Source organism: Balaenoptera physalus (genome assembly GCF_965194825.1).
Source record: "Balaenoptera physalus genome assembly, chromosome: 19".
NCBI classification, from domain to species: domain Eukaryota; kingdom Metazoa; phylum Chordata; class Mammalia; order Artiodactyla; family Balaenopteridae; genus Balaenoptera; species Balaenoptera physalus.
This window is the reverse complement of record NC_138900.1, coordinates 47379506-47404820: the sequence shown is the minus strand read 5'-3', so window position 1 is coordinate 47404820 and position 25315 is coordinate 47379506. Positions and strand designations below refer to the sequence as shown.

Sequence of the window (25315 nt, the reverse complement as noted above, 5' to 3'; positions counted from 1 at the left end):
AAGGAAAGAGACACCTCACCCCTCAAAATGTGAAAAAATTCCTAGGATTGATTAGGGTTCCATGCCTATTCTTGAACCAATCACTGTGGCCAGGGAGTTCAACTGGGCTGATCCTGGAAACCTGAGTTCATGCCTGACCTGGAGATGAGGAGGAGGAAACTTCAACCAAAGCTAGACTTCGGCTTTTGACATGATGGGGGAGGTGGTAGTAGTATCAAAGGAAAGTTGACTTTTTAAAGCTAGGAATGACATCGTTTGGATGTTAAAAAAAAATTTTACTGTGAAAAACGTGAAATAAAGTCAACAGATTATAAAAGTTTAGATGACTAGGTACAAAGAGGTGGGTAGGATCAAGTGGTTAAAAAAAGATCCATAAAATAACTGAAGTCTGAGAAGAAACTATTATATTTCTTCAGAGTCTCTCAGAGAGAAAGAGTGACTTGTGATCCTTGAGATAAAGAATTTAAAAATTACAGACGGAGCACAAACCAGATTGAAAATGTTGTTCAGTGATAATAAACTACCAGTATTCCAGATTTTGTTGAATTCCTGGGGGTAATTCCAGCATGAAAATCATTCCACTAAGGCCGTGGGCTTCATCCACCAAGGGCAGCATAGATGCAAACTGAAAACAACATTTCACCACTGAGATTGTGAAGGGAAAAATAACATCCAGCCAAGCCAGCATGAATAATAGGTTGAAGAAATAAGACCATTCTTTTGAGAATAAAGTTCTAGAAAACATGTAAACAAACTGCGATTTTTGTTGAGAGAATGAAACTTAACCCGTATCTTACACCACTCACAAAAATTATCTCAAAATGGATTAAAGACTTAAATTTAAGACCCAAAACCATGAAACTTCTAGAAGAAATCATAGGAAAAAAGTTCCTTGACATGGGTCTTGGGAATGCTTTTTGGAAATCACACCTAAAGCATAGCAACAAAACAAAAAATAAACAAGTGGAATTACATCAAACTAAAAGGCTTCTGCACAGCAAAGAAACTACCAGAAAGTGGAAAGACAACCTATGGAATGGGAAAAAATGTTTGTGAACCATATATCGGATAATAGATTCATATCCAAAATATGTAAAGAACTCATACAAACTCAATAGCAAAAAAATAATCCAATTTAAGAATGGGCAAAGGATTTGATACACATCTTTCCAAAGAAGACAGTCACATGGCCAACAGATACTTGAAAACATGCTCAATCACACTAGTCATTAGGGAAGTGCAAATTAAAACCACAATGAGATACCACCTCACACCTGTCAGAATGGCTATCATCAAACAACCCACAAGTAACAAATGCTGGTGAGGATGTGGAGAAAAGGGAACTTTTGTGCACTGTTGGTGGGATTGTAAATTGGTACAGCCACTATGGAAAACAATATGGAGTTTCTTCAAAAAATTAAAAATAGAACTACCATATAACCCAGCAATTTTACTTCTGGGAATATATTGAAAGGAAAGGAAACACTAACTCGAAAGATTATCTGCACCCCCATGTTCATAGCAGCATAATACAATAGTCAAGACATGGAAACAACCTGTGTTCATCAATGAATGAATGGATAAAGAAGTTATAGTGTATATATACAATGGAATGTTACTCAGCCATAAAAAAAAATCCTACCATTTACAGCGAAAGTGAAAAGTGAAACAAGTCAGACAAAGACAAATACTGAATGATCTCACTTATATGTGGAATCTAAAAACAAAACAAAACAAAACAAAACAAAACAAATATACCAAACTCACAGAAAAAGAGATCAGATTTCCTATTACCAGAGGCATGGGGTCAGGGAGCAAGAGGGGGAATTGGAGCAAGGTGGTCAAAAGGTATGAACTTCCAGTTAAAAGATAAAAAGTACTAGGGATGCAATGTACAACATGATGACTATACTTAACGCTGCTGTAAGATAACAGAAAAGTTGTTGAAAGAGTGGATCCCTAGAGTTCTCATTACAAGGAAAAAAATTTTTTTTCTTTTCTTTTTATTGTGTCTATATGAGATGATGGAGGTTAACTAAACCTATTGTGGTAATCATTTCACAATATATGTAAATCAAACCATTGTGCTGCACACTTTAAACTTATACAGTGATGTATGTCAATTATTTCTCAATAAAACTGGAAAAAATATATAAGATCATAAGAATATATATGCATGTATATTTATGCATATGCATGTATATGTGCATATCGCACTCAAAAGAATTCGTGTATTTTGTTTATTTATTTTTGAATTTTATTTTATATATTTTTTACACAGCAGGTTCTTATTAGTTATCTATTTTATACATATTAGTGTATATATGTCAATCCCAATCTCCCAATTCATCCCACCACCACCACCTGCCGCCACTTTCCCCCCCTTGGTGTCCATACCTTTGTCCTCTACATCTGTGCCTCAATTTCTGCCCTGCAAACCGGTTCACCTGTACCATTTTTCTAGGTTCCACATATATGCGTTAATATACAATATTTGTTATTCTCTTTCTGACTTACTTTACTCTATGACAGTCTCTAGATCCATCCACATCTCTACAAATGACCCAATTTCGTTCCTTTTTATGGCCAAGTAATATTCCATTGTATATATGTACCACATCTTCTTTAACCATTTGTCTGTCGATGGGCATTTAGGTTGCTTCCATGACCTGGCTATTGTAAACAGTGCTGCGGTGCACATTGGGGTGCATGTGTCTTTTTGAATTATGGTTTTCTCTGAGTATATGGTTTTCTCTGGGTCTATGCCCAGTAGTGGGATTGCTGGGTCATATGGTAATTCTATTTTTAGTTTTTTAAGGAACCTCCATACTGTTCTCCATAGTGGCTGTATCAATTTACATTCCCACCAACAGTGCAAGAGGGTTCCCTTTTCTCCACACCCTCTCCAGCATTTGTTGTTTGTAGATTTTCTGATGATGCCCATTCTAACTGGTGTGAGGTGATAATGTCATTGTAGTTTTGATTTGCATTTCTCTAATAATTAGTGAAGTTGAGCAGGTTTTCATGTGCTTCCTGGCCATCTGTATGTCTTCTTTGGAGAAATGTCTATTCAGGTTTTCTGCCCATTTTTTGATTGGGTTGTTCGTTTTTTTTAATATTGAGCTGCATGAGCTGTTTATATATTTTGGAGATTAATCCTCTGTCCACTGATTCGTTTGCAAATATTTTCTCCCATTCTGAAGGTTGTCTTTTCGTCTTGCTTGTAGTTTCCTTTGCTTTGCAAAAGCTTTTAAGTTTCATTAGGCCCCATTTGTTTATTTTTGTTTTTGTTTCCATTACTCTAGGAGGTGGATCAAAAAAGATCTTGCTGTGATTTATGTCAAAGAGTGTTCTTCCTATGGTTTCCTCTAAGAGTTTTATAGTGTCCAGTCTTACATTTAGGTCTCTAACCTATTTTGAGTTTATTTTTGTGTATGGTTTTAGGGAGTGTTCTAATTTCATTCTTTTACATGTAGCTGTCCAGTTTTCCCAGCACCACTTATTGAAGAGATTGTCTTTTCTCCATTGTATATCCTTGCCTCCTTTGTCATAGATTAGTTGACCATAGGTGCGTGGGTTTATCTCTGGGCTTTCTATCCTGTTCCATTGATCTATATTTCTGTTTTTGTGCCAGTACCATACTGTCATGATTAGTGTAGCTTTCTAGTATAGGTTGAAGTCAGGGAGTCTGATTCCTCCAGCTCCGTTTTTTTCCCTCAAGACTGCTTTGGCTATTTGGGGTCTTCTGTGTCTCCATACAAATTTTAAGATTTTTTGTTCTAGTTCTGTAACAAATGCCATCGGTAATTTGATAGGGATTGCACTGAATCTGTAGATTGCTTTGGGTAGTATAGTCATTTTCACAATATTGATTCTTCCGATCCAAGAACATGGTATATCTCTCCATCTGTTGGTATCATCTTTAATTTCTTTCATCAGTGTCTTATAGTTTTCTGCATACAAGTCTTTTGTCTCCCTAGGTAGGTTTATTCCTAGGTATTTTATTCTTTTTGTTGCAGTGGTAAATGGGAGTGTTTCCTTAATTTCTCTTTCAGATTTTTCATCATTAGTGTATAGGAATGCAAGAGATTTCTGTGCATTAATTTTGTATTCTGTTACTTTACCAAATTCATTGATTAGCTCTAGTAGTTTTCTGGTGGCATCTTTAGGATTCTCTATGTATAGTATCATGTCATCTGCAAACAGTGACAGTTTTACTTCTTCTTTTCCAATCTATCTGTATTCCTTTTATTTCTTTTTCTTCTCTGATTGCCGTGGCTAGGACTTCCAAAACTATGTTGAGTAAGAGTGGCAAGAGTGGACATCCTTGTCTTGTTCCTGATCTTAGAGGAAATGCTTTCAGTTTTTCACCATTGAGAATGATGTTTGCTGTGGGTTTGTCGTATATGACCTTTATTATGTAGAGGTAGCTTCCCTCTATGCCCACCCTATGGAGAGTTTTTATCATAAATGGGTGTTGAATTTTGTCGAAAGCTTTTTCTGCATCTATTGAGGTGATCATATGGTTTTTATTCTTCAATTTGTTAATATGGTGTACCACATTGATTGATTTGCATATATTGAAGAATCCTTGCATCCCTGGGATAAATCCCGCTTTATCATGGTGTATGATGCTTTTAATGTGTTGTTGGATTCTGTTTGCTAGTATTTTGTTGAGGATTTTTGCATCTATATTCATCAGTGATATTGGTCTGTAATCTTCTTTTTTTGTAGTATCTTTGTCTGGTTTTGGTATCAGGGTGATGGTGGCCTCATAGAATGAGTTTGGGAGTGTTCATTCCTTTGCAATTTTTTGGAAGAGTTTGAGGAGGATGGGTGTTAGCTCTTCTCTAAATGTTTGATAGAATTCACCTGTGAAGCCATCTGGTCCTGGACTTTTGTTTGTTGGAAGATTTTTAATCACAGTTTCAATTTCATTACTTGTGATTGGTCTGTTCATATTTTCTATTTCTTCCTGGTTCACTCTTGGAAAGTTATACCTTTCTAAGAATTTGTTCATTTCTTCCAGGTTGTCCATTTAGGATGCTTTGTATTTTTGCGGTGTCTGCTGTAACTTTTCCTTTTAAGAGAATTAGTGTTTTTTAAAAGGTTAAGTTTGTATTAAATTTTTTTCCCCTTATTTCCTTCTCTCTAGTCTTTGTCTCTTTCTCTCTTTCTTCCTGCTTTCCCCCTTATCTCTGTTTATTATAAATATATGTTTATGTTTTTCCTTTCTTCTGGGTAGGATAAATTTAAGATTGAGCGTGTGAGCTGGAGAAAGCCCATTTTGGATTTGAATTTTAGCTGGCTACTTGGTAATTGTATGACTTTGGACAACTGGCTTAATGGCTGCTAAGATCTCTGTTTCCTCCCCTGCAAAGTGGAGACCTGAAGGGTCCTGCCTCCAATGCTTGTTCTGAGAATTAACAAAATTTTACATATGAAACTCTTAGCACACTGCCTTTCACATCAGAACTGAATTTGTATATGTTACTGTGTATAAACTCACTCCCACTCTATTTTGAAAGTTGTTTTGACTATTATCTTTCTGGATGACAGTGCATTTTGATCTCAGCGTTGACTTACTGAAGTAGCTTACTTTGATGGCTAAGGGAGGAATCTATGTGAGGCCAGAACGAGACCTCCTCAAGTGAGACTCCATGGAGTTAGTGAGGCCATCCCTATTGTTGATGGGGAATGCGTCCGAATGGTTCCGGGGTAATGCTGTTGTGTGTGGGAGAAAAGAACATGGACAAGCCTGGCTCATCAGTTTGCAGGGTCATCTTCCTCTCCTTAAAACTCTTCAAAACTTACTCAACTGGCTTTGCGATCATGAAAATAGATGTGGTACTATCGTGTACTAGAAGCCTACCATGTGCTGGAAAATATGCAGGGCATTTTTCTTTTTTTTTCTTAAATAACACATTTACCTACCCCCTCCATCTCTATGAGTTGTGTATAACCCTATGTATTATGTACAATTAGCTTCCTTTTCTAGATAAGAAATGGTCATTTAAAGGGATTTCTACCCAAGGTTACTGAGTCAGAAAGAGATCTCGGGAATTTGAGTCTTGGGATGGCTGTGACTTCTAAGCCTCAGCTTTCTCTACTTCAATTGTTGTACATGATGTTGTTGTTGTTATCACTATTACTATCATTATGATAATGTTTTGTCATGGTTGTTGTTGAAGGTGGTGATGATTCACACTGGTACAGTGTACCCCTGCTACTTTTTTCGTCATGATGTTGACAGACATTTCTTCAAGAAATTAAATGTTGCCATACCAACCGGCTCAACTGACAGGAAAACTGTGCTTCATGTCAAAGTAAATAGTATTAAAAAATCCACAAAGAAAGCAGGGGTGGGAGAACTAGTTTTTAGTTTAACAAATTACTATATAAAAGACTGACAATAATGTCTCCTCTTACAAAAGTATAAAAAGAGCTAAGCGTATCAGTGTAACACTTATCCTCTCTTAGGCAGAGAAATGGTACTAACAACCTTTCAATGACATTTCAGTCTTTCATTCAATATTTGTTTGAGAAATATGCATACGGTATTTCCCTGCAGGCTCCTTTCCATGCCAACATTGTGCTTTGAAATCAAACCAACCCACCCATATCCCACTCGTTCAGCAGCCACTATGATGGAACTTTGGACCCTCAAGGACATATCCAAGTGCATGTCCAGGACACGTGCATTTTATTTATCCCTGCCCATACTCCATTCTACAGTCCAGTGACCCCTGAGTCCTTGCTTTGTTTCCTTTCCCTGTTACTCACTTGCCCTCCTTGGAACAAAAGCCTACATTTGGCTTTTGCTGGTCGCTTTCGGCAGGGAACACACCAATTATTAGACCTTTCTGGCTATTCTTCGTTTAAAAAATTTAACCCAGTTCTGGATGCTTGAACATCACCTTGTGATACCATGTGTAGCTGTGTAGCAAATGCCCAGATTCAGTTCAGACTTGACTCGCCATTTTGCCCTCCCTCCATACTCCCAAGGGAGAATCCGAGAGCTGTCTCAATTGAAGAAATGTTTGTGACCAGCACAAGGGTAAGTGCAGATATTTCTAATAGTGTTTTAGTATCAGTTAGGGCAAAAATCACAGCAGGTGGTTGTGGTAGAGCACTGTGAACATTAATGTGTGTGTGTGTGTGTGCGCGCTCTGCCTCACACAATTTTTATTCCTTGAAAACCCAAAGAGTGAATGGGCCTCTCTAAAACATAATTTTCATTTCCTTACTCTTTTGTACAATTGTATATCAGTAATAGGTGTTTTCTGTGGTTATAGACATCCATTCTTCTCTAACTATTGTTCAACAGACAGTGTCTGAAAGAATGCTGACTTTTTACAAGTTAAAGAGGACTCACATTTTCTTTCCATTTCTCACTTACTGTCATATTTCTCAGTTTCCAAAGTCTATGTGTGTTGAAATGTAGTTTGTCATACTCAACAGGTAGAAGTCAGATAAATCATAGGCACGAGAGTCTGATGATTAGAAGTGAAGTTGTCCCACACCTACTTTGGAAAGTTCGGATTGTGCTTCGTTTCTCTGTAGAGCTATTTCAAAATGAGTTTTGCACATTGTCTCTGTGGCTGATAATCTTGCAGTAGGGGTTCTCAAACGGATCATCAAAATCTATAGGGTAACGGTAAAACTTGTCTTCCCATTATATCACAGGAAGAGGGTTTGAACCATTTTTATTTGAGATATCAATAGAAAAACTGACCCTGAAGTCTAGAGAACCTCTAGTTTGGTGATCTCTGCCAGTCAAATAGTGAAATTGTAAATAACTGGTGAAATTAAAAGGTACCCATTATCCAAAACATAGAAGCTCGGGCAGTAAAGAGCTTCATAAAGAGAGTGATGAGTGAGTGATATCAAATGGTTCGGCAAGTTCCAGGAAAATGATGGCTGAGAAGAGTCCATTAGTTTTGGTGAGCAAAGGGTCATTTGTGATTTTTGAAAAAGGAATTTCAAGATGTGGTAGGAGCAGGTAAACAATTACAAGTGATTGCAGAATGATTACGTACCACCTGTACCCACAGCTTTGCTGAACTCCTGGTAGGATATTCCAGGGCAAGAAATAACTGCAGTGGTTATTGAATGCCAAGGCTAGTGGTATATACGGATCTATTCATAAACCTAACTAGAAAACATCCTATAGAGATGAAAGAGGCAACACGGTCCGCCATGCCACCATGGCTATGCAATTGAGAATATTGTTTTGAACCTAAAAGCTCAAACAAACATTAATACAAATTCTTATATTATAAATTACACATAATTTGTCACTAAGCAGGAGTTTAGCCCTTTCTCAGGTTTTTTTCCCAAGTGCTTAACATCTCAAGGCACTCTGAACAGATATTACTGAAAACAATAAGTCTTACAGAAAAGTAGGGATAGAGCAGCCTAAGTATTTATATTATTCATGAAATGATGCCCCTTCCTGCTTTCTCTGTACCTGCCTCTTTCTCTCACCATTTTCTGCGTTATCTCTCTGTATGTGCCTGTTAGCAGAGACATACAATGCCAGGTGAGGTTTGAAGGCTCTGGGGAAAGCTCGCATGGCTCTGAACACCAGATTCAACACTTCCTACCTAGGTGACCTTAGGCAAACTTCTCAACATCTGTAAGCCTCAGTTTTTCTGCACCTTTGAAATGGAATAACAAGTGTCCTTACCTCATCGGGTGTTGTAAGTTCTTAAATGAGATAATCTATATAAAATGCATATTGGGGTGTCTGATATATATTTAGCATCCAGTGACATTCCCTTGAATGGCACCAAAATCCACAGTGAATCCACACCTGAATGACAAATGTAAGTGGCCAAGTAGGAACCACAGTTAACGTTATGCTATTTTGTGGTGATGGGACTAAACCTAGAATTTTTGAGTTAAATTTATTCTTTTATTTCCTGATTCATTTCATCATTCTTTTAGTATCTATTTTGTGCCTCTGTGATAGGCATTGACTAACTTCATGGTAGACAGTATCTCTTCAAACCAAGGAGAGCTCAGTGCCTGGGTATAATGACCCATAAATGACCTCTCTGTGCCTCAGCTTCTCCTTTAAAATAGAGGTAATCATAGTAGCTTCTTCCGAGGATTACCGCGAGGACTAAATGTTTAATACATGTGAAGTGTTTGGCAAAGTGCCTAGTCATAGCGAGTACTTGTCAAACACAATCTATTTGTTATCGTTGTTATTCTTGCCATTGTTATTTTTAAAGACTGAAATAAAATGTGACAAGAAGTAGTGAACATATATGTATAAAGTAGCAAGTGAATAAATAGGCAGAAACACTCAATTCAGGATCAGACATTTAGGAACATTTCTCAGGCGACGGTACTTTTGGACTGAGATTTTAACAACAAGAAGAAATTTTCCTGGTAGAAAAGGAGATTCCAGGGTTAGTAATAGCAAGAACAAAAGTATGAAGGCTAGAAGAGCATGATGGATTTGGAAGATGGAGAGACATTTGATGATATTAAAACCAAGTCCCTTAAAATTGAATTCCTCTGTCAAGTTTATGATTAACTCTCTATCCAAAACATTATTCTCTTTTTTATCTAGCACCTGTTCCCCTCAAGATTGAGGGGTATCAAAGAAAAGCGGGGACTTAAACTGCATTCAGGCCCCCGTGTCCCTGCCCTTTAAAGTAAAAGGCTTTTTGCTTTAGTCTCCGAGGCTTCCCCTGAGTCTCAAAAGGTTTGCTCAAGAATTTATGTTTAGGAAATGTGAAGATGTAGAAACAAAGAATAGCTGTTTGTCTGGGAAACTGGTGACAATTTAGACGATAAACCAGTCACATAGCAGAGTCACCAAAATCCCAGTTCCCTGAAAGATATAGATAAAGTTCTGACCCCAGACTGGTTGAAACCAGAAGATTGGTGATGCTATAAACTTCACCTTGATGCCAACCAATCTGAGAATTATGCACAAGCTGCTCACGTGCCCTGCAGCCCGCTCCCTCACACTGCCTTTAAAACCTTTGTCTCCTGACAACTTGGAGATGGTCTTAGGACATTAGTCCACCATCTTCCCAGGTTACAGGCCGCCTGAATAAAGCAACGTTTCCTTTTCCACCATCACCTCTCTCTCAAAGGTATTGGCCTTTCGAGCAGCAAGCAGCTGAACTTTGGTTTGGTACCGGCCTCTCCACGTACAACGTAAAATAATTCTATCATATTGTTAATCCACGGTTGTTAGCATAGTGTCTGATATGTAACTTCTGGATGGATGGATGGATGGATGGATGGATGGATGGATGGATGGATGGATGGAAAGATGGATGGAAAGATGGAAGGGAGGAAGAAGGAAGAGATGGAGGGAAGGAAAGATGGCTGGAAGGGTGTAAGGAGGGAAGGATGGAGGGAGGGAGGGCGGGATGGGTGGACAGATGGATAAATGGATGGACAGACAGATGGATGCTACTGTGGCCCCAGGCTCCTTTCCAGTGATGGTTATCAGGGGCAAGTTTGGGATGAGGATTTTGTTCCTTAGTCTGGTTTAAACATCCCATCCCAAGGCTTCCTACACTCTGCTCAAAAAGGCCAAATCTAATCGATGAGCAAACTTGATCTTACAACCCTCAAAAGGCAGCTGTGTGAAGAGTGCCTTTGAATTTGTGGTAATACTACAGACCTCAAGATTCTCATAATGAATCTGGCTGGCAAATTTTAGAGGCTGCCAGACCTAATGGCAGAAGAGAATCCTTACTTGCAAGGAGTCTCACCTAAATGTTTTCTACTTTCTAGGAGTCAGCCAAGCATTGACGATATAAAACAATGGACTCACATCTCTGTCCTGGTGCTGCCTCCAGCCTAAAATTGCCACCTCCATGTACAAAAGCCATCAGGGGAAGAGTCCTTGTTTTGAAACATCTTGGAGGATAAGCATCTGGAAACGCTGACCACGGTGGACAGTGCTAAATGCCACAGTTGGGTGCGTGCTTTCCCTTCTTGTTTCTTTCCCATTTTGATTTTTTTAAAACTGCCTTTCGGATGTTTGGTGCCAAGCTTTTTAAAAAAAAAAAATCAATAAACCCAAACATTTCAGCAGCAAGTTTAATATAGCTCACCTTCCTGGAACAGGCCTCGGGAAAAGCGAGAAGCATCATGTTAAAATGGTGCTGAGCTCAGATCCTGAAAGATGTTTGGGATGGAAGGGACTTGTTAAGCAAGATTTTGATACCTTCAGATGCAAATGAGACAACCCTGCAGGAGCAGGCTTGGCACAAGAGCACATTGAGATATTTGTGGGAGACGATACTCCAATAAGCGTCGATGCCATAAGGGGAGCACAAAGGCGGCATAGAATGCAAGAAGATCACAACTCCACCATTGCTGGAGGTCTGCTGGATGGTTAAAGGCAGACCTCCTCGCTTGAGTCTTATGCTGCTCCCAGTAGCTCTGTCTCTATCTTTGAAGCAAGTAATGATTCGCTAGTTGCTGACTATGTGCAAAGAGCTAGGGATGCAAACACCCATCTTCTTCCCTGGTCCAGCCCTCTTGCCTGTTATTCTAGTCCAGACAAAAATCAACCAAATAAACCATTACTCTTAGTTATTCTATCTGACTCTCTGGGTCTCTACTGAATAAAAAGGAAAGAAGTATGAATAAAATGCTATGACCACAGTGTTTAAAAAATCCAATCACTTTAGCCCATAATTGATTATTAAATTTTACTAAAAGGGTATGTGGATATCTTACTTATTCTGCAACAAGATATTTATATAGTATGAAAGGAGAGACACTTTGTAAATAGGAGGCTTCATCACTACACTTATTAGTCGGTCCAGCACTCCGCGCAATGCAATTGGTGTTTAATAAGTCATATTATAAATCATCTTCTGAAATGTTAATTAAGTGGTAAAACATTTGTTGAAAGTTAAAAGTTACCAAGAATTTAATTATAACCTCGCAGATGCCATTTCCAGTTAATTATATACCCTTCTTATATTCTTGATAAACAACAAAATGCACCCCATTAATAATCAATTGGTATTAAATTAGCTGGAATTAGTTTTTATTAAATCTAAATTAGATTTTTATTTGTGATACAATAAAATAGTGCATCCAGCCCTTGCCACTATGATTGGGGATATTTCTGTAGAGAGTGATCACCAGATGTCTAATTGGGCAATTAATAGATACAGTTTCCAAATTAACATAATTGGGGGACCTAAATAGAAAACAAAATGATTATTCAGCCAGCAGACCATCTTTTTTCCATCCTGCCTTTCAGTCAGGGGTGTCAACCAACCCCTCATTCTTTTGGAATACCATGCTTCTCAGGGCTGGATTCCTACCAAAATGGTCATTGTGACCCAAAAATAAACAGCTTCAAAGTTCTCCAGCATGGAGACAGCAGCCACTGAGGCCACCCAGAAGGTCATCTCTAACAGGCGGTTTTTCCAGGGTGTGCTGTACCTGCAGGCAGGTACAGCGAGCCTGTGTGGGGTTTACAGAACCGCGGAGATAACCAGCTAGATAATGGGGTGTTTACACAGCTGACGTGAGTCCAAATGCACAAGCCCATCTCTTTCCAAAACCAATTTTCCAGATGAGTTTAGTTTGATGTTCCAAAGCTTTTTCATTTTACCATTTAATATACCACAGAAGGGATTGAGAGTTAACCTCTCCATTTCTGCCATCCACTTAAATCCCTTTATAATTGCTTTCCCAGCATGTTCAGTGCATAGTCTCAAAGTGTCCACTGCCATCTGTGTTCTCTTAAGAGATGGTCCTGCCCCCTACATGTAAATAGGCTCTGTTCAGCTTCAGTCTGTAAAGGGGTGGGGGGGGGTGGGTCTTGGCTGCTCTGTTCATTCTGGGTACCCGGGCTTCACTCTCTGATTGCTGTTTGTCTGATAGTTTTCTTAAAACTCAGGATACTATGCCAACAACCAAACAAAAATGGGTGAGAATTACTGAAAATAAGAAGTGTAAGCTCTTTATATACAGTTTAAAAAGAGAGAGAATTCACAGGAATGCGTTACATAAAGTCTATAAAAAGGTGCTGAGGGTACACGAGCCTCCATTAGTATCTGCAGTTCTCTTAGTGATGCGCTGCCACCCACCTCCTCCAGAAGCACTGGTGAAACTCTGCACAGGATGGACCACTACAGCTCAGTGCTGCTTTTATTTCTGGAACCTTTCTCTTAACTGCTTCCTAACTGTATATTGGTCCACCCCGCCCCTCACTCATTCAAGGAATCTGTGTTTCCAATCACACCTTTCTTTAGGAACTCATTCATTCACTTAGCACACAGTCATGAACTGCTTTTCTGCAGAGCGATGCACTCAGACACTGGCATACAATGGTAAACGTGACTGACAATGGTCCCTGTTCTCATGGGGTACCTACCATCGAGTGGGAGAAACAGACTGAAAGGATAACTATATGTAATTGCAAATTGCCATAAATGCTATACAAAGCAAGAAAAAGTGAGAGCTTTTCTAAGGAAAAGAAGGGAGGCTTCTTTAATTCGGTGGGCAAGACAGGTGTCTTTGAAGACTGGTGATTTAAGTTGAAACCTGAGCGGGAGAAAGTGCACTCTGGGCAGAGGGAACAAGACTGAAACAGGCCTTGCGTGGGAAGGAGCTCGGTTGTTGAAGAAACTTAGGAGACCCGGAAGAAGAACCACTGTGGCATGGTGAATAAGGGGGAAGGTGGCATGGGCAGAGAACTGGGAGGGTATAGGAGGTGGCAGTCAACACAGGCAATTAAGGATCGTGAGAGTAGGTGAGGCAGTTGGAGAACTTTGAAATTAAGCAAGAGAACAACCTGATATGATTGGGTTTTAAGATCATCAATCTTGCTCATTGGTGGAGAATGTATAGGAAGAGAGTGAGGTGGGGGGAAAAGCTGACAGGAGGCTGTTGAAATTCTCCAGACAAGAGAGATGGTGGCCTGGAGGGATGGGAGGTGGAAGGGAGAGAAGGTGACGAACTGAGATGCATTTTAAGAAAAAACCAAAGGGATGGGTTGGTTATGGAGCTGAGGCTAGAGAAAACTCAAGAAGCCTCCTAGGCTCCTACTCAGCATGTAGTTCTTGAGCACTTAGTATATGCCAGAGGTTGGATATGACAAAGGTGGACCCGACAGCAAAAGTTCATGCTCTAATCGGAGTTAACATGGGAGTTAACATCCCTTCAGAGGAGAGTTGATAGGCTAATTGCAGAGAACTCCTTCTCTTTCCAATCATTCAAAATCTGGTTTTTGGAGTATAGGACTTTCATCAGCTACAATTGTAACACAATTTACTTTGGCAATGATTGTGACTTGCTCTCATCCAATATAAATTTGGTTTCCTCCAAAATGACTTTGCTTGTCTCCTGCCAGGACAGGAAGGATTTCAGAGACCTCCTTGGTGCTGTTATATTACAAATGATTACTAGGTCTAGGGTCACCTCTACGGGTATGACTGAGGTGGCACCATGAAATGCCTTTCACTTTTACCCCAAGCTGCTGAAGCCACATGGAAGACTATTTGGGGCCTCATCAGTAATGTGTCATATAATGATTTCACAATCAATGCCAAATTTTTGTTTTATATAAGGTTGCCTCCTAATTATTACAGTAAAATGGATTGCCTATATAAAATCTGGAAAAGGCAAAGAAAAAATGAAGTATAATCACTCATGATGCTATTCAAGTTTTATAAAGCAGTTTTATAATTCTGATGCTTTCTTTATATGCATATTTCAATGAAGTTTTGATTATAAAAATTTTTATTTTGAATTTAACAATAACACAAATTCATTTTTCACACGTTTTTTCATAGCTACAACTTTAAGTCTTTGGACAAGTAAAGTTATTTTCAGTGTATCATTATTCTAAGCATAATTTCAATAAAGTGTGTAGGAACTTCTTGTGTTATTCAGGATTATTTCATCTTTATTTGTATCCTGGAGGTAGAATTAATGGGTCAAAAGGTAGGAATGCTTTAAAGGGCCGTGATACATATTGCTAAAATGCTTCTTAGAGGGTTGTGCTAATTAACACTCCCTAGAGAAATGCAGAAAAGTAAGTTAAGCAAAACTCTTTTAATCATCATTTTCTCTTCTCTCCTGTCTATTAAATTTTTAATGTGTGTTAATTAGATGGGTGAAAAATTTCCTCTCATTTTTGCAACTGCCTCCTTTTTAATTTTTATTAGAGGCTGGAACCCACCTCCCACCCCACATGGGCCTATTAGTCATTTCTAATTCCTCTTTTGTGAATTGCTTTGTTCGTGTCCTTTACTTGTCTACTGGGGTCTTAGCTTTAGATTTTCTTTCCCTATTTATTTATACGAAATTTTTATATGTGTGCCACCACTGGGTTCTCTTCTCCTTTGCTGGCTTTTTCCTTCCTATCCTCACCCCTGGCAAGAAAGATGTCTTTAAATATCCTGACACATACATAGATTTCTATAAAAATGATCAGTGTAATCAAGAGAAAGGGTTTTTTCAGTTAATCATTCCCTTCTTTAAAAAACCCTAAAAGTCAGAAGTCTATACCACAGAACCGTAGGGAAACACAAGCAGTGAGCTCCATACTGTTATTGATTCCCTGTGGGATTCAGGAGGACGCTGCCCTGCTCTGGAGTTCAATTTCTCCTGCACTGATCACGGGAGGTCACTGATGGAGTTGAAGTCAGGGCTCAGGATGGAACCAGAGAAGTGGAAAGGGGAGGAGAGAGTGTGGCCTCAGAAAGAACACCTCCCCCAAACCAATGAAAACCAACAAGCAAGCAAGCAAACACCATCAACAAAATGCATGCATACATAAGCTAAGAGCTATCTGCACTGTCTTCTAAACACTAAGTCACTTCATGATTGGCTACTGGCAATTAGTATTTTTTCCAGGAATGAAGCTTGAATATCCTTCCAATCATGATGACCACAGCAGCTCCTTTTTGTCCAAATCAAGCAAAAGCAGCTACTGTTGATTGTTATTTTCTCATGTGAGATATATAGATATATGTTACATATAGCTATATATCTCTCTATCTCCAGGTTTCTCTAAAGAACTGTGACTAATTATTTCTATGTATCTGTCTGTCTGTCTATCTATCTATCGTCAATCTATTTAACTTGGCCACTACTCCTTAGCCACAACAATTTTTATTAATTTGTTGATCTCAGTGCAATCTTTTCAACCTGGCTTATTGACAGGTCATTCTGTTTTGTGGATGATTTGTTCATAAAGGTATGTGCTTTGAGTGTTTATGCTCCAGATGCGGGGTCATTCAGGTGAAACCAAATGCCATTTGTACAATAGCTCCAAGGAGTGAACCCTGACTCTTGTGAGGGTAACTGGAGTTACTGTTCACTGGACACAGCCACCTAAATCTGGATCCAAACTCTGTGGTTACCCTGAGTCAGATGATTCCTACTAAGCCCACCATACAACTTCAAATGTAGTGTTCTTCCGACAAAATGTATTATCACAAACATGGTGACTTAACACAAATTTTTTATCTTACAATTTCGTAGGCTAGAAGTTCAACATAGGTCTATCTGGGCTAAAAGCAAGGTGATAGCAAGGCAGTGTCCTTTCTGGAACTGTAGGAGAGAATCTGGTTCCTTGACTTTTTCAGCTTCTGGAGGCTGCTCACATTGTTTGGCTCATAGCTCCCTTCCCGTGTCTTCAAAGACAGTAATGCTGGATCCCTCTGACCATTCTTCCACAGTCACATCTCCCTCTGACCACAGCCAGAAAAGGTTCTCCACTCTCAAGAACTCATGGGATTAGATAGAACCCACCTGGATAATCCCAAATGATCTTTTGGTCTCAAAGATCTTAATCACATTTGCCAAGTTCCTTTGGCCATGTAAGGTAACATATTCAGAGTTCCCTGGAATTAGGATGTGGACATTTTGGAGGAGGAGTGTTTTATTCTTCCTATCTGTCTTAGTTCAAGCTGCTATAACAAAATGCCACAGACTAGGTGGCTTATAAACAACGGGAATTTATTTCTCATAGTTCTGCAGACTAGAAGTACAACATCAGGGTGCCACTATGGTCAGGTTCTGGTGAGGGTCCTCTTCTGGGTTGCAGACTGCTGACTTCTCGTTGTGTCCTCACATGGCAGTGGGGAGAGAGAGAAGCAACAGGCTCTCTCATGACACTCATAAGGGCACTAATCTTATTCATGAGGGCTCCACCCTTATGACCTCATCTACTTATAACTACCTCCCAAAAGCCCCAGTTCCTAATACCATCATCACATTGGGGAAAAGGGTTTTGACATATGGATGTGGGAGGGACACAAACATTCAGTGTATAACACTACTGCAAAAGAACACACCATTAAAAAGAAAAACAGATGCATTCTAAACTTAGGGTGAATTCTTAGTATAAGCTCATCAACTTCCAGTCCTGAGCAAGACTTCCGGTCTCCTAAGATTTTATGTACTAGAGTTTTAAATATGATATAGAAGAAAAAGTATAGACTTGATTCAAATGCCACTCTGGAACTCTTTTCTGTGTGGCCTTAGAAGTGTGGCATCGCCTTCCAGTCTTCCCTGGAGCGGGGGAAAGAGCCTGCTTATAAAAGCTTCCTATGAAGTAGGAGTCTCAGAAATATGAAGCAGCCCCCCACTTATTCCACAGGCTTCCATTCTCCTTCCAGCAACCCTGGACTGTAGGTAAGGCTGCTCCTACATTACTACATACACACTTATGCTCTCCTTAGTTTCCCGTAGAAGAGACAGCTTTAGGGACTTGGGTTACCTTAACTCAATGACTAAAATTTACACACACCTTGAAATCCCATTTATTTACCTGCCTGTCTACCCAGTATCTCAAATCCACCTCAAAATCTCCATGTTCAAAATTAAATTCATTGTCTTCCCCACATTACTTGCCAAAACCTGGTCCTCTTTTGGCATTTCCTATTACAGCTAATGGCCCTAGCAGTCACTTTTAACTCCCATGGGCCACTGACCTCTTAAGTAAGAGTGGAATTCTTCCACTTCTCCAGCAACCACCTGGTTTGAGCAGCAACCATCACCTGTTGTCTTTAGTGGTCACCTAGCAGATGTCTTACACTCTCTCTCACTCTTTTCTAACCATTTTTCAGCAAAAAACTAGGATGATCTTTTCAAAATAACCATCTGGTTGTGTCATCCTTTTTGTTTGAAACCACTCAATACGTCTTCACCCTGAGTGGCCATGCTTGGTCTGCCCAGTCCCTGAACTCGTCTTCAGCAAGCATTCCCTCACTCAATACTTTCATCCACTCAGCACTTGGTGTGTAGCTCACAGAATGTCCTGTGTTTCCCACTAAGAGAAGGCTTTTTCGTGGGCTCTCCCCTCTGCCTGATAAATGCATCCACTACCCGCATCCTCTGCCAACTCTGTTTATCTAAAGAGCTCATCTGTCCTTCAGGTTTGGAGTCAGATATCTGGTTCTTACTGAAGCCTTTCTTCACCTCCTAAGCCGGATCAGATTTTGTTGCCTTTACTGCAGTTTGTGACTGTGTTCTCATGCAGGTGATGGAATCTGTGTGTCTGCTTAGAATTATATTTTCAGCACATAGCACAGGCATGCCACATAGTAGGCCCTCAATTATGTGTTAATTATCTGCCTAATAAATGCATGAAATCTATAGTTCCAACTAAGGTTGCCCTATTTCAGCTTCACATATATCACTGCACATATATTATTTCAATAGTTTAGTGACCGACTTCCCTTTTCCAGGCCTCTCTTTCTCTCTCTCCACAGTGTCACAAGAATGATCTCTCAAATGTGTAACTCTGACGATGCCAGCCCCTTGTTTTTATTTATCTGTTAGTTTGTTTATTTAATCGATCTGCCCATTGCCTACTGAGAGAATTCCAACATTGCTTAGCTTTATTTACAGCCCTTCCAAACATAGGCATTTCCTACCTGACTCCCCTCCTCTCTCCTCCACATACCCGCAGTTACAGCCAATCTGAGCCGGTCATTCTTGCTGGGATTTAAGGCTGTACTTGCAGTCTTGCCATCCCCTCTGCTGTCTCAATTGCCCTGCTTTCCAGCTCTGCATTCCTCCGGCTTCCTCATAGCCCAAGCCCTCTAGCCGGCTCCGCCAGCAGTCTGCTTTCATCGTGTCCAGTTGGTCACCCTCTCTCCATCCCCCAAATGCTCACGCCTCTCTCCACCACTCACACAGTGCAGCTCGACTAGAGCTGTAACACGCGCACGTCCTGTTCACGCATGTCTTCTTTCAGCCAGTTAATACATCTTCATTGAGCGTCTATTATACGCTAGGCACTATCGACAAAAGCATGAATAAGACATAATGTCTGCCCTCCAGGAGCTTACACCCTGGTGAGCAAGAGACGGGCAAGTAGTAACTGCATGTAGTCTTCAAAGTATTATGGTCACCCAAATAATCTATAAACTCCAGAAGAAAAAAAAAATCATATCCTTGACATCCCTTTCACTCACATATATTTTAATGAAAAAGTGTTGTTCCAACAATAATCAAGGCCTCAGGGGCTTGTGGTAGAAAATGTGGCTCTCTGTGTCTAAGTGCAAGAAGATGTAGCAAAGACCATAGCATTTTATAAAGTCCTGCATATTAATAGCATTTCTGCATCAGGAATGGAGCCAGATCCAGTCTCTGCAGACCCATCCCGTGTCTGTCATTAAGAGCCAAATGACTACACTCTTTACTCAGAATAATGAGCAGCAGTGCTGTTTGCCATTATAACATATGACAGCCAACACCATTCAGAGAGGCACTTTGAGAATACAGCCTTAATGCAGTGTTGTCTTAATCAAATACTTCTTTATCGATTGCTCATGGTTAAGAAAAAAATGATAGGTTTGCGTAACTGTCCCTAAGGAGAAGTGTTAGCTGCAGCAGCTTTATTATGTCTTTGTACAAGTCAACCATGATGACCCAGATCCTGATGGATTCATTTTTAGAGGAATAGTAACAGCCCCAAAATATGATCAACCAATTTGATTACATATATGCATTTAAAAATATTAAATAACTTTTAAAAGACAAAAATGAGAAAAGCTGCTTGCAGCGAAAGTGGGAGATGAGACAGTATCTCCATTTCTAGTATTTTCTAAATATACGCCTCCCTGCCTTTGAGTCTCCTGTTCCATCTACCAAGACTGCTCTCTTCACATGGTTCCCCAGGTGCGCACAGGGTGTCCTCAGCCACGTCCTCCTCGTGACAGCATCACATGCTGAGCTCATTACAGTCTGTACGCCCACTAGCTTGTGAACTCAAAGAAGGCAAAGGTTGGGTCTCATCCTCCTTTATGTCCCTACAGTAGGTTGTGAGTGCCTGTCCAGTGAAGGAAGAGTTCATTCCAGTTGGTTAGAAAACTAATAACCAAGTGGTAAAAGGAGAGAAAATCTAAACACTTCCTACAATAGACAATGCGATCTCAAAGTAAACTTTGTAAATAAAATACTTAAAGCTATTAATAAAAAACAATAACTAAAACAAACATCATTACTAAATAGACATGGTTTTAAAATGATAATGCCAAATGCTGTAGAACTTATAGCAAAACTGGGCTAGATCACCCACAGCAGTAGCTCGACGATATGCACAGAGTTTTATTTATGCTAGGGACGCGATTGGAAATGAATTAGTAAGTTATGGCCTATCAATCCAATAGGGAATTTCACAACAATTAAAAGTGATAGTTGTGAAGATGATTCTGACATGAAACTGTTATGAAATTGTGTGTTTCATAATAAACAAAAGCTGCAGAGAAAACAGAAACAGTTTGACTTTGGATGTCACAGTAAGGGTGAATCTTTAGTATGTTTTATTTTTATTTTTATTAGTGTGCTCTACTGCTTCAGCAGCATAAAAGTTGATCATCTTTTTTAGGGCCATGTTCTAAAGTTCCATATTAAAATGCAATATGATCTCTAGCAATTTCATTTTTGTATAACAGTGTGACAACACATTTTTTAATTAAATTACGAAAATATCCCTTTCACCTCCTCATACAAATACTGTTTGATATGTTTGTGGATCTGGGTGACTTTACTAGTTTCTTGCATTTATGTAAAAAAAAAAAAAAATTATAGGTGGATTCTAGGTAAAGATGGCAGATTGAAGATATACATATATTTTCTCTCCCTCTCAAAATGCCATTTAAACAACAATATAGTGTTTCTTTTTTTGTTTGTTTTCCGGTTTTTTCATTCCCTTTATAGTTTATTACAGGACAATATAGTTTCCTGTGCTATACGGTAGGACCTTGTTGTTCATCTATTTTATATATAGCAGTTTGTATCTACTAGTCCCAAACTCCCAATCCTTCTCTCCCCCACCCAGGGTTTCTTTGAAAGGCATAAATAGCAAGAACAGAGAATGAAAGAGGGACATCATGTACAAAACTTTGGAAGCTCAAAAGCAGATGGATAAATAATTACCTTACTAGTACGGAGAAAAATGAATCAAGCCAGTAATAGGGAAAGTTGAGAAGCAACCTAGTTTAGACCATAGAACCCCCGAGTGGATCAGGAACAGATATCACCTCTGAAAGTAAAGGTGAAGATGGTGCTTTTGGGTTTTTTTTGCTCCGACCAGAGACTGAACCCAGGCCCTTGGCAGTAAAAGGGCAGAGTCCTAACCACTGGACCACCAGGGAATTTCCAAAGATGGCGCTTTTAAGGAGGAGGACCACTGTTGAATGTGTACCTGAGAAACATTTTGATTTCCAGATTGCTTCCCTGACTCTGCTGGCCAATTTTCTCTCTCCCGTGTCAGCATAAGACTGGAGGTTTTATTCTCTACTGAAGATGAAGCAACGATTCTGCTTTGCAATATAAGGAACTTTATAAAATAAATGTGTATATTTGCCTTCTAGAACCATCATCCTGGTGCCTGGAGTGAAGGGTTTGAGGGGTGAGATGGAGCTAGAGGGTAGGGAAACCAGCGAGCCAACTTCTGAAAATTGGTAGGAGATCATTGGAGTGGGGGGGCACTGGAGAGAGATTTTTTAGGAAATAGAAATCACAGGGCTTCATAAGTGACTGAATGTAGAGGAGAGGCAGAGAAGAGTAAGTCAAGGATGAGTACCAGATCTCTGTATTGGATGACTTCTACAGGGCCTCTCTCTGGCTCTGTCTACTCCCCACTCATTGTTTTCACTGTCTCAATATTTCTGTGATAAACCCTGGTTGCTCAAATCTTTTGGGGAAGGCAGTGGAGAAAACCTGCCTCAGCTATCATTTCTCCATCCTTCCTCTACTCCAAGCTCTAGAGCAGGAGTGAGTTTTAAGGAAACTGGGGAGAAAAACAGGCTGACATTTGTGAGATGCTTACAAACCAGGTGGTAGTAACTTAAGATTTCACGTATTGGATGTGTAAATGCAGAATGATGCCCTTTCCTGTGCAAACTAGCCATTGCTACTATGTGCCATCTGGAGAAATGATTCTATTTGTCTTTGCTGTTCAAGTGATTTGGGGAATAACAACTCACTATAGCATCAAAACTGTCCCAGCATACTTCTCCATTTAAGCTGTTGATAAATCTTCTTGGATAATATTGCTGAAAAGTAGTGCATGGGGAGAGGGAAAGATCAAGTGAATTCTTGCTTTGCTTTATCTGGGCAACACTTATTTTAAGTGGTATCTACTGGTATTTGGCAGTAGAATGAAGCATATTTTAATGTCATGTAACCTTTTAAAAAACACCATTTTCTATATTTTTATGTCTTGCTGAAATTGTAGAAGGAATCAAGAAATATAGACATTGACCTTGACAATGGATAAGTATGGCACCTAGACTCAGTTTAGCCATTACAAAGTTACATGTCTCATTATCCTGTAAAGTTCCTGGAAGCCACATGCAGTTGAGCCTAAAAAAATCCAATAAAATCCTTTTCATTATGGCCAGGGAACAACTGCAGAATATCTGCATGGATAATGTTGCCACATCTTTTTTAGGAGAACAGCTGGTAGCTCAATGGCCTTCTTTCTTTAAAAAAAAAAAAAAAAGTGCCTCTTGCTCTGAAGTTTCAGCAGGAAACTGCTGCTTCATCATAGAGTCATGTCACATATTTTATGGTGCTAAACTTTGCCGTAGGAGTTGAGAAACAAAAATGAAAGAAAATTGATGCACTATATGAATTGGTGCCAGTGAACAGAAAGTAATGGGTGTGCATAAAACTCAGCATCTACTGAGAGTGAAGGGTACGCAGTCCGTTGACATTCAGAACTTGAACATTAGCACCACTTCAGATGCCTGGAGGAAAGCTAACACTCAGCGGAGGGTTTATTGCTGGTGGTGTGATCTGATCATGGGTTCTTGGTGCAATTTCAGGGGGATGAAGTGTGTAGGAGAATGGACTCAGGTGAAAAGGCTTTGACTCTGAAAGATCAGAAATGATGTGAGAGATTCTTTAGAAATGAGAAACAAGAGTCAACTAGAATACTTTCCACATGGACACAGGCATGAATGTAATAAAATACAACTGTCCTTAACATGTAAGAGGCGAAATAACTCTGTTCCATGATTTTAAAAGGGAGACAGTGCACCACAGTAATTAATGAAAAAGGTATTAATGCAATTTATACACAGTGTTCATAAATCTTTTAGAAAGAACATCCTAATGATACATAAAGAAATGACACAAACACTGAGCATTACACAAGAAGATATACACCCAGAACAAACATGTGAAAGGTTTAGCCTGAATAATAAACAAAGTGCTAAGCAGAACAGCCATGAGGTATTATTTTGCATCTTTCATTTTGATAGAGAGCGGTAACACAAAAGATGCATTGGCATGGCCATACTTTTATATTGCTGATGGTAATAAATTTTTGTAAATCTCTTTTTGGAAGCAAGCTGTCAATAGGTATAAATACATTCCTATCTGGTAAACAACATTCTTGAAATATTTTCTGGGTTTAATAATCCAAAATGCCGGAGAAGGTGCATATATGGAGATGTTAATCTGTGTGTGTCTGTGCATGTGTGTGTGCGTGTGCGTGTGTTTTAAAGTTTAAATTTGGAGGCAGTCTTACTGTCCAACATGGAGCAGGTTAAATAAATAGTGACATACCCATTCCCTAGATGAATTACTAAACATTCTAATTATGACAACTTTGTAGCAACACAATAGGCATTTATATGTTCAATTAAATGGAAAATAAATAAGAAGACTATTTAATGGGAAATATACTGTGATTATAGACATGAAAAATAATAGCTAACATTTAAATAGTATTCTTCATTGCCAGCCACTTTGTTAAGCACTTTGCATTGATTGTCCTATTGAATCGTCATAACAGCCCCGTGAGGTTAGCATCCCATTTACAGGTGCACAAACTTTGACTTGGAGACATTAAGTTACTTACCTAAATTGACAGAGCTGGTAAGCAGACTTAGATATTCTGGCTTCCGCTCTGGAGTTCTTAACCAATACTCCATACCACCCTTTTCGTAAGACCTGGACAAGAACATGAAAAAATTAAAATAAGCATATTCAGCTAGTGGGATTCTCATCCACATTTTCTGATATTAGATTTTCATTTCAATAATACAAATTATTCTCTAAAACCTCTACTTCTGATGAAAAGGAGATAGATACAAATGATTGCAGTAAGTGGACGTAATGAAGGGAAATGGCAACTTGGTCTCGTCCAATCTTGCCCAAGTACAGGGGAAAAAGAAGCTCTAACCATTGGCCTCCCCATAGGTTATCTTGGAGAAGGAAGGGTCAGCTTGATACCCTACTGCAGGGATCTCAAGTTCAGCACTATGACATTTTGAGTCAGCCCTTTTTTGTGGGGTCTGTGCTGTGGATTATGTAGCAACCTACATCCTGCAGGATGTGTAGCAGCACCTCTCAGCCTCTATCCGTTAAATACCACCAGCACACTCCTTCCAAACTGTGACAACCAAAGATGTCTCCAGATATTTCCAAATGTCCCCTCCGGGGCAAAATCACCCCTGGTTGAGAACCAGTGCCTTAGGTATTCATTTCCTTTCATTTGGCCTCCATGGTCTTCCTGTAGCCTTTTAATATTAATTTGATATTAATATGATTGTCCTAGAGTACTTTTCCTACTGGGAAGAGGGCATCTACCCAGCCAACACGAGGATGACCCTTGGGACAAGGATGTTTTTATTTCTCAATGGAAGTGGACCACTTGAGATTTACATGGATCAGTCAGCCTGGTGGGAATTTCTCATTTTTAAGTACATACTCCAGGGACAGCATGGGACATGACACAGTGCTCAGAACCTGGCATCAAGCAGACAGACCATGTCTTCCCATTTACTAGGTTCATTTACCTCTCAACCTTGACTTTATCATCTCTAAATGAAAATAA

General features: G+C 39.4%; 1 protein-coding gene across 4 annotated transcripts in view; it reads right to left on the bottom strand.

Annotated features, from left to right (window-relative positions):
* LOC309649475 (uncharacterized protein) overlaps positions 1-25315 on the bottom strand; it is a 393998-nt gene that overhangs the window by 79652 nt on the left and 289031 nt on the right. For 3 of the 4 annotated variants that reach the window (XR_014257126.1, XR_014257127.1, XM_082439531.1), the window contains one exon: positions 24338-24429. Coding sequence is in view for 2 of the 4 variants with exons in the window: in XM_082439531.1 (XP_082295657.1) it covers positions 24338-24429 (92 nt within the window). In the remaining 2 variants the exon portion in view is untranslated. Of the gene's footprint in view, positions 1-2752; positions 24430-25315 lie in introns of those variants that run through there. The other variant, XM_082439533.1, reaches the window with a different exon arrangement.